General features: G+C 43.1%; 1 protein-coding gene across 11 annotated transcripts in view; it reads right to left on the bottom strand.

The window, feature by feature from the left end:
• Positions 1–1,947: 1,947 nt before the first annotated feature.
• The window catches only part of TTC3 (tetratricopeptide repeat domain 3), a 141,732-nt gene continuing 133,371 nt past the window's right edge, over positions 1,948–10,308 (bottom strand). For 10 of the 11 annotated variants that reach the window (XM_059921519.1, XM_059921517.1, XM_059921527.1 and 7 more), the window contains 4 exons: positions 8,781–8,907; positions 8,468–8,602; positions 4,614–4,706; positions 1,948–3,462 (listed from right to left, as the gene is read on the bottom strand). In XM_059921519.1, the coding sequence (XP_059777502.1) occupies positions 3,388–3,462; positions 4,614–4,706; positions 8,468–8,602; positions 8,781–8,907 (430 nt within the window). In that variant the 3' untranslated portion in view covers positions 1,948–3,387. The remainder of the gene's footprint in view (positions 3,463–4,613; positions 4,707–8,467; positions 8,603–8,780; positions 8,908–10,308) is intronic. The other variant, XM_059921522.1, reaches the window with a different exon arrangement.

Raw genomic sequence — 10,308 nt, 5'->3', positions numbered from 1 at the left:
CAAGCTCTCTCCCTGTGCAATTTCCAGGCCCTGACCTTAGTAACAATCACTGGCTCCCCTTTATCGCAGGTTTATGTGCTAGGCACTAAGCTAAGCACTTTACAGGGATTTTATTATTAATCTATACACCTTCCTTGAGACTTTTTTTTTTTTTAAACATTTTTGAGGTTTTTTTTTTTTAAGAAATTCACGTTCTTTTATTTATTTATTTATTTATTTATGACTGTGTTGAGTCTTCGTTTCTGTGTGAGGGCTTTCTCTAATTGTGGCAAGCGGGGGCCACTCTTCATCGCAGTGCGCGGGCCTCTCACCATCGCAGCCTCTCTTGCTGCGGAGCACAGGCTCCAGACGCGCAGGCTCAGCAATTGTGGCTCACGGGCCCAGTTGCTCCGTGGCATGTGGGATTCTCCCAGACCAGGGCTCGAACCCGTGTCCCCTGCATTGGCAGGCAGATTCTCAACCACTGCGCCACCAGGGAAGCCCCCCCTTGATACTTCTTTAAAGCCCTTCTCAGCACCTGAAATTACATTCTAAATTTGTTTACTGTCTGTAACTGGAAGACAAATTTCACAGTCCTTGTCTCTCCTTCACTGCCCTATCAGGATGTCGAGCCCAGGGCCTAGCGCACAGGAGATGCTCAGTACACATTTGTTTTCATTGCTGTCCAGGGTTGCCCACCCTTCTCAGCAAAGCACTGAAGGTATATGGCTACTTGAAGGTGGACGTGTCCTCTAAGTAGATCACGTCAGGGTGAAGAGGAGAAAAAGGGATTAGATACAACCGATGATCCATTCTTCTTAGTTATTTTTTTAATAAAGTTTGATGATTAACGTTTATTAATCAAGTTTGATGAAAGTTAAAACACCTGAAATGTATTTCCTATTTCTTCACGAAGGGTCATACTGGAGATGGTTTTGGTCCTCATTCAGACAAGCCTTCCCATCTACGTCACTGTCTTCCCTTTTTATCAGCCTCATCAGCAAGTACCTCATATGTTGATGAAAGAAATTTCCACCTTGCTATTGTCTCTTTTACCTGTTTCCTTTAATCCATTTCTCCAGAGAGCGACATCTGATTGAAAAACTACCTAAAATAATTTTGTTGCTTCAGTTTTGTGGTGTGATCACTTTTCCCACCTGTTTCCACTCTACAGTCTTTGAAATTACCTTAAAAATGTAGTAACATTTTGCAATGCTGGGTACCACTTCAATTTTATATTGGATTATGTATTATTTATAGCATAGATTAAACTTTTCAGCAGGGAAAATAATCCAAACTCTTAGGAACAGTCACTGTTTTAAGTTATACACTACTTTCAATTAAACGCTATCGGAGTAAAGACACAGACTGATAATATTGGCTTTTTTCAGTCATCTCTTAGTGGTCAGCACACCAGAAGGTCCTCTAAAAGGGAAGCCCTTCTCATGAATCCACAAGGACCAAAAGGTCCTTGAAATCTGGCCCCATCTAAAACATCCATAAGCATATTTGGTCCACGCCAAATGGTTTCGGACAGGACCAAATATCAAGGACCTTTTGGTGTGGACCAAATGTCTCCTAACCATCCACAAGTACCTCAAAAGAGTCAATACTGAGAAATGCAATTTGATTAACTTTAACATTTTCACATGTATTCACGTGAAAAACCTCTTGTTCTAGCCTAAACAGTAAACTCTACCATCTCTGTATAATCTTTGCATTCACAAATTTCAACAGCCAGTCTTGTGAACTCGAGTTTAGCAACCTCTGTTTAGGCACAGAGGACGTGTTCGATCCGGGCTCTAAAACGTCCCAAGACCTCTTGGTTAGACTCCTCAGACGTACCACGGCTCTTCTTTCCAAATGAAGTCCCCTTTTAAAATGTCAGCGTAATGTATGTCTTGAATTTTCAAGTAGAATACTTTAAATTATTTGACAAAGAACAGATAACATGACAGTAAACTGATGTTATTTTAGAATGCTTTTTATTTCGACACTTACAGGATGTGTGTAAGGCATGTTCACAAGTATTTGTTTGAAGTTATGTACAAAACACGTTCTCTCTCTCTCCAGCTGCTCTTCTTTCCCTTTGTACCTGCTGCTACAAACTGGGCCCTGTGTATCTCCATATCTACAAGTCCTCAGTTATTTTGAACATGCAGACAATGTTTTAGGGACCTGCTTCAAAATATGGAGGAAGCTTCTATGCACTAAGTCACTAAGACATCAAAACTCACAGGGAACCAAGGCAGAGGGAAGCAACCAAATCAGCTCATGAACTTGGGGCTGTGAGCTTCTAGGGGGTAACAAAGAACACACGGAAAAACATTTTTTGACCCTTCCTGTTTGAGAGAAATGGAATGTGTCCACAATTCATGTTTCTGTATTTACTACTACTGCCTATGAAGTCACTAAAGAGAACTAATTTTTTAACAGTTTCTAATGCAGTTACAGCTTTGTTCTCAGGCCACAGTACAAGAGTGCATGCATTACTCTACACAAATGTCAAACACCGAACAATTGTAACAGGGACACCTCAGGACTGTCTAATTACACAAGTGTCTCTTTTTGGTGGTAGGATAAGGAAAGTGCCCACTGTGTGCTAGACAGAGACACCCGAACACTTGTTGTCTAACTCATAAAGAGGGACAACATCACTAATGAGAACAGCGAAGTATTCAGAATAAGTTCCCAATGTGGGGCTGGGATAATGAATATGGAGCCTCAATTTTAGGGGTTAAAAAAGTCTTGGCTGATGTTAATAAGTTTTTTGTGTGATTTTCAAAAATCATTATGTCTTTAAAAGATGAAAAACAAGCACTTATAAATCTACTGGGGAGAAATAAAATAATGAAATGAAAAATCAAAATCACATGAAGAGGAGATCTGAATCTTTTGGTCTGAATCAGCCAATATTTTAACATTAACTACAACCTATTCAAATGTGGTTTGCTTAAGCCCATTTTTTAAAATGCAGAATCTTTAAGGAAAAATGTAGGCATCTGTTTAGGAATACTGATCTCAAAAAACTTTAACGTGGGGCACCTTAAAAGGTCAAGGATACTTATAATTTAAGTCCTGCTTTGAGGCACTCACCATATTTTCCTTCCATCGCAGAGAGCACCTCTGCAGCAGCCCCAGCAATATAAGGATGTGGTTACACATAACTTTATCAGCCACCATTTGGCGATTATTAAGTGGCTAATCAGAGTTGGGAAATTACTTACTGTCAACTATATTAAAGATTTCCATTTATTAGCACTGTGACACACGGTGCAAAGAATCTTCACATGTTGCTTTTTATATCAAAGGTAGTATATCGTTATTCTTCCAACTCAACAAACAGTATACTCTTTAGTGAATTGTAACTACCTAGAATAGTGGGTGGGCCTCTTCCGGAAGGGCAGGCTACTCTTCTGACAGGAGATCACGAGCCAGGCAGGCTGGGCAAGTGCTCTGCTCTTTAAGCCACTGCTTGAAGCACTGAAATGAGAAAAGACAATTAGCCAGTGCCTCTAGGAGCACATGGAACCTCAGCCCTCCCGGACCACTCACCTCAGCAGACACGGCTAACTTCACTGTGACACCTGGTAGGGCCTGGAGCCACCCAACACCCAGGGACACCAGAGCCTGCTCAGGGTAGGAGTCTGGACCAAGCTCCAGGAACAGAGAAACCCACCTCAGAATGTGACCTGAACACTCAGGGCCTGACCTTGGGGCATGGCCTTGCCCTCCCATCCCCCCACACCCTGCTCCAGTCTCGTGCTTCAGCCGCCCTGACTTCTAGAGGCTGGCCCTTGGACTCAGCCTGTCTGTCTGGTCTTGTTCCTTGCCCATCCTACCAGCCTGCACGCCACACAGCCTCACCGGAGCCTGTTTACCCAGCGTGCTCCCGGCTGGCCTGCTGCTGCTACAGAGCCGAGTGTGTGTGTAAGTTCGAGAGCCCAGGCAGGATACCCCTTCCCGGGAAGGGGGAAGAAGGCAGGCCACGCGGGAGACAGCAAGCTGTCTGGACTCCTTCTAGTGAGCATACTGTGTGCATCCCTTTTCTCAGGGATTCCTACACTGACAGGGCAGAGACCTGATCTGCTCTAACCCAGCAGCAGGGGTGCAGGACAAATGCTCACAGCACCCAAAACACCACAACAGTTACCACAGATCTTGGAAGGGCACAGGCCACAACGTCCCAGGATCAGGCACAGTGGACCCCGTTAGGCTTAGTTTCTCTCCTCTAAAATGTTAAACTGACTTCACATACTGCACTGAACTGACAAACTGCTGCACTGTGTGCCTGTCTGACCAGGCATATAAGAAACTGATGCGTAGAGAAAACTGACTTCTAAGGAACTAGTGTTGCTTTGACTTTCAGCGACTGATGGAGCCAACTGCTCTTTCTCACTCATGACACAGAGGAGAGGACAGTGTGCACAGCGCACGCTGCGGGGCCCAGGAGTCCGCGCCCCTTCCTGCAGCGTCGCTCTCTGGGCGGGAGACAATCATCACAGACATGAGGAGCTTTAGAAGGTGCTCTGAAAATGCAAGTACTGAAGCCTAGAAAACAAAGTCCCTTTTTATTTTCAAAATACTCCATAGTCAAAAGGCATGACATGAGGATGGCTAAGGAGAATTCTTACCCCTTTGTGAAACTTGTGCCCACATTTCAGCACACGTACATTTTTGGATTTGAATACTTCTAGGCATATTTCACAGGAATTTGCACTGGACACCTGTGGAAACAAATGCATCTCCATAGTAAAGAATAACTAAATGTCTTCTTACTACATGAGCTCTTCTTACAAGTGGCCTTCCAGAACTTTCACAGCTAAGGTGGCAGATTATTCTCAATTATAGTTAAGGAGACTGAGGGAACAACTTATTTTTTAATAACATTTCTTAGGAAAAAATAAAGTTTTAATTTTCTCAGAGAAAAAACTGTTTTATGTGGTTAACTCATTCCCAGCTAAAATACTACAAATATCTACTTACCCCAACCCATACCTAAAGTATGGTACTAGCTGAATATTACAAATTAATTGTTCATCTAATTATCTAACAGTTGGAGACAGTAATAAATTATGACATCTCTACACTATGGATTATCACGGGGCTGATTAAAATCATGACGGAATTCCATAATCCTTGACGTGGAAAGTTAGTCACAAAAACTCTCTGAATAAAAGTAGGCTACAGAACAGTATGTATCGTATGAATATATAATTCAATTTTTTAAAAATAAAGAGAATGTGTATATATAGAGATGCCTAGAAAAGAGTCTGGAAAGATATAAAATGTTAACAGTGGTTACTGGCTACTTTTGGTTGAGAGATTTAACTTTTTTCTTTGCTACTTTTCTAAAGTTTCCATGAATGTGGATTACTTGTATAAATCAAAACAAAACGAACTGATGGCTCATTCAGCAAACATCCATGGTCAGGGATTGTGCGGGGCACAGCGACGCAGAGATGAATGGGAGGGCTTGCGGCCCTAGCCGCTCACAGTCTGGTGAGCACAGACAGCGTGTTCTGTGTGAAAGCAGAGTGCCACCCTAGAACACCAGGCATGAAGCTCTCCCTACAGCTCACAGCACTCACCCCACACCGCATCATTAACTTCGACTCTCACTCCCCCTCTTAACTCTGAGCGCCCTGAAGGCAGGAAATGGCCTTGCTTACCTGTGCTCTTAGCAGCTGGCAAGGAACCTGGCCCCAAACTGAGACTCCATAAACTGTCAAGAAAGTGAATGAATGCAGCCCTGGCAGTGGGTTAAGGTCAGGGGGTACAGCTGGGGGCAGTGCCTGAAGGCTATGAAACCCTGAGCTGCTGCACGGGGTTTTCTGTCTTTCCCATGGCACTGTCGCCGCTGCAGCAATGGGACAGATGTGCTCTCACTCCTCTCTGCGGCCCCCCAGGGAAGGGTCTGGGAGGAAATGGAGGCGTCAACCCTGGGGAAAGGGCAGGTTAAGGCCTCTGCAAAGTTCAGAAAAATCCACGGTTAACTTGACTATTTCCTAGTATGGAAAAGTGGGCACACAATATATTTCTAATTGAAAAAAAAAACCACAAATATATGTACAGTTGACTAAATTCACATATACACACAGATACAAAAGAGTTTAGAAAAATATATACTGATGTGACAGTACTGGTTACCCTTAGAGGGTGGGTTTTGGGGTTCTTTATATGCTCTTTTTATTTGGATCTTCTATTATGAACCACAAAACTTTTGTAATTTAAAAATACAAAGCAGGGACTTCCCTGGTGGTGCAGTGGTTAAGTATCTGCCTGCCAATGCAGGAGGCATGGGTTCGAGCCCTGGTCCAGGAAGATCCCACATGCCGCGAAGCAACTAAGCCTGTGCACCACAACTACTGAGCCTGTGCTCTAGAGCCCGTGAGCCACAACTACTGAAGCCCACACGCTCTAGGGCCCGCGAGCCACAACTAATGAGCCCATGTGCCACAACTACTGAAGCCCATGTGCCTAGAGCCCGTGCTCCGCAACAAGAGAAGCCACCGCAATGAGAAGCCCGCCCACCGCAACAAAGAGTAGCCCCTGCTCACCGCAACTAGAGAAAGCCCGCACGCAGCAACGAAGGCCCAATACAGCCAAAAATAAAATTTTAAATTAATTAATTAATTAATTAATTTTTAAAAATACAAAGCAAATTACTTCAAATTTTTTAAAAACTACCTATGATTAGCAAATTAAGTCCCAGTTTCAATACATATTATTCTTATAAGTCAGCTTTTACACCTTTATTACTATCAACATCAACCATGAAGTAGAAAGCAATCTCTTTCCAAAAGGTGATTATGGTCTATCTTGGGATGGCCAACAAGCACACAGACGCACGCGTGCGCACACACACACACGCGCACAAAGGAGTTCACACGCACACTCACACATCAATGAGAATGCCAAGAAGTTGACCTGGTTGTTCGACCACAGAGCACGTGACCAGCAGGAACACCCCTGAGAGAGGGAGGGGCCTCCAGCCAGGCCCTGCAAGGAATGCTCTGCATGATCACAAGCTTTCCCTCTGGGGTGAGACCCTCTGGGACCTGAGTGTATGTGAGGCAGGAAGTCTCCAAAGGGTAGCGGAAAGTGAAAATGTATGGGAGGCATAAAAACGAGTTCACAAAAAAGATTCACTGCTTAGCTCAAGTCAGCAAACCAGCGCTCTTTGTGCAGTCTTGCACTGCTGACTCCACTATGCGGCCTGCAACTCTTCTGATTTCAATTTCACCTGAACTGTGATACTATAGTTGGACAAAAAGGGGAAATGTGCTCTACACCAGAATTCAATCTGGAGCCCACGGCTGTGAGCCGCCCAGGTGACCACCTCTCTTTCAACCACACGTTCAGTCCCTAATGCACAGTCCCCAGCATGAGCTGGTCAGTGTGTTGAGGACGCTGCGCTCCAATCGAAGGAAGGAACACTGGCAAGATGCGTGCATCACCTGTGCCTCGGATTCCTCATTCATAAAGACAGTTATAACGCCCTATCAACTGACACCACAGACAGAACAGTACTTTATAAAAAGTTCTGTGGGGCTTCCCTGGTGGCGCAGTGGTTGAGAATCTGCCTGCCAATGTAAAGGACATGGGTTCGAGCCCTGGTCTGGGAAGATCCCACATGCCGCGGAGCAACTAGGCCCGTGAGCCACAATTACTGAGCCTGTGCGTGTGAAGCCCGTGCTCCGCAACAAGAGAGGCCGCGATAATGAGAGGCCCGCGCACCGCAATGAAGAGTGGCCTCCACTTGCCGCAACTAGAGAAAGCCCTCGCACAGAAACGAAGACTCAACACAGCCATAAATAAATAAATAATTTAATAATAAAAAAAAAATTCTGTGTAACTGTAACATTCTCATTGTCTGAAAGGACAACAAACAATCTAAATCAGTGTATCAAACTAAAGGCAAGTTAATTTAATGGGCTCATTCCTGTGTGCCCCCTGCGCTCCTTGAGGGGAGAGAGAAGGGAAGCAACCAGACTTTCCCAAGCACAGCGCTTGACTCTGCCTATTCTACGGCAGCACTTCATCCCCACAACGACCCAAACAAGCAGATATGATTCGAGCTCACAGTGTTATTAAGTGATGGAACCAAGTCTGTGTTATTCCAAAGCCCATGGTCACACGTAGAAGAAAATTATCCCAAAATCAATTTTTCCAACTATTCACACTTGATATAAAAAGTGAATTTATATGACCATTCACAGGCCCAGTTCCCACAATGTGGTCACAGCTCTTCTTGTCACTACACGCAGGGGCCCCGAGCTACCCGTAAAAATGGAGAGACAACCTCGCCATTCACTGGCTCTCCTAATGAAACACTCAAGTACGTCTAAACTTGGTTTCCAATTTCAAGATCAAATAAATTCAATCTAGAAAAATGGGGCTAAATCATGGATTAGTAGTTCTGTTTCCTTCTTGTTCTTCATCAGAAGAATAGCACTGACTCTACGGTCACACATGCAACACTCACAGGGACGTCGTCTGTCCTCTGCCCCTTGCTTCTGGGTGATGATCCAACAACCACGGAGGGCGGGCCCTGGGTGGCCCTGGTCACAGAAGCAGCAGAGCTGGGCTCAGATGGCCTCCTGTCCTTTCCTGGATTTGGCTGCAGCAAGAACATGGAGCAGGGAAGCAAGTTCAGTTACCCAAAAACTTGACCCTCTTCTGTCTACTAAATTGTTCTCCATTTTGGGGTTGGAAGCATTTTTTCCCACAATTCTCTTATTTTATAAATAAATAAGAATAAAGTGGAACATTTTATTGAATCTAAATGAAATACTGACCTTTTTCTTTTTCTCTTCATCTAGAATGTGTTCTGTCACTATTTGGACAATTTCGTCAATACTCAATCCTGAGAGCGAGTTCTTGTTTTTGTTTCTCACTTTTTTAATAAAACCAGCAAGCTCGGTGCTGAAAGGGAAAGTGGGGATAATGTCAAGAGAAAGTTAAAGTTTTCTGCTGCAAAGAAATATTATGGGCCAATATTAACCCAACAGCAAAAAGAAACAAAATTAAATACACACAAATAATTCATTTGTAAACAACAGTAACTACAGAGAGCAGCAAAATCACTCTTTCAAAGCACTATGAAAATTCCAATATTATTTCTAAATATTTGTTCTAATAGACTTTCAAAGTAACGGTGTATCTGATAGATCCATTTGAGATCTCCATCTCTACTTAGAAACCTGACTTCTTACAGCCTGGATATCCTGTAGCTTTAAGCAAAATCAATGAATGATCAGACGCCACTGGATCTGACTTGAAATCAATAAAATCTCTTTCTATCTAAGAACAAACTAGTTTTGTTGACTTCTTCCCTTTAAAAATCTAACCAACAACAAAGTTTTCAAAGCCTGAGTTTTTCATAGGTAGCAGTGGATGTGATTTATATCGTTGATCAATAGGAACTTGGTATCTGTAGCACTAATACCTCATATGCTTTAACATGCAGAAAATTAGGATGCATATCTATTTGGTGGTTTATATTCTGCCAGATTTAGTCAGGATTGCAAACAATTTTATTTGTAATGTACTTTTGGTAATTACAACTTGACTATTTTTACTGATTTGCATGGTAACTGCTATTGAGAGAACTTACAATGTTTATCAAACCTAGGCAGGGCTAAACATGCCCATGTGCAGACAAGATATACTTATTTCCAAATGGGCAGGGCTTCACTGACAAATGCAAAACATCAAGTTTGGCCGTTAACTACTGTGTTTCAAAAGTATAATCTCAAAGACTGTGACTAATATTGTGTCAAAGACAGAAATAACATGGAAGGTGCAGAGGGTCATTCCTGGATGTGGATTCCTCTCTTCTGAGCTGTATCCCAGAGACATTCCCTCCACTTCACCTTCTCTCCAGGCTGAGACCAGGAGTACCTCTGTCCCCTTGCACCAATCTGGAGTGAGGTCAGAGGCTGATGCAGAAGCACTGCTGAAGTGCCTGAATGACAACTCTGGCTGACTTAGTTAAAAGCAACTCTACCCATTTGCAGCAACATGGATGGACCTAGAGACTGTCATACTGAGTGAAGTAAGTCAGACAGAGAAAGACAAATATATGATATTACTTATATGTGGAATCTAAAAAAATGGTACAAATGAACTTATTTACCAAACAGAAATAGTCACAGACATAAAAAACAAATCTATGGTTTCTGGGGGGGAGGGGATGAATGGGGAGACTGGGAGTGACATATACACACTACTATATATAAAATAGGCAACTAATAAGGACCTACTGTATAGCACAGGGAACTCTACTCAATGCTCTGTAATTACCTACATGAGAAAAGAATCTAA

Source organism: Balaenoptera ricei, chromosome 4, assembly GCF_028023285.1.
Source record: "Balaenoptera ricei isolate mBalRic1 chromosome 4, mBalRic1.hap2, whole genome shotgun sequence".
Classification (NCBI taxonomy): Eukaryota; Metazoa; Chordata; class Mammalia; order Artiodactyla; family Balaenopteridae; genus Balaenoptera; species Balaenoptera ricei.
Note: the sequence above shows the minus strand (reverse complement) of the source record. Positions and strands in the feature narration are given on the sequence as shown.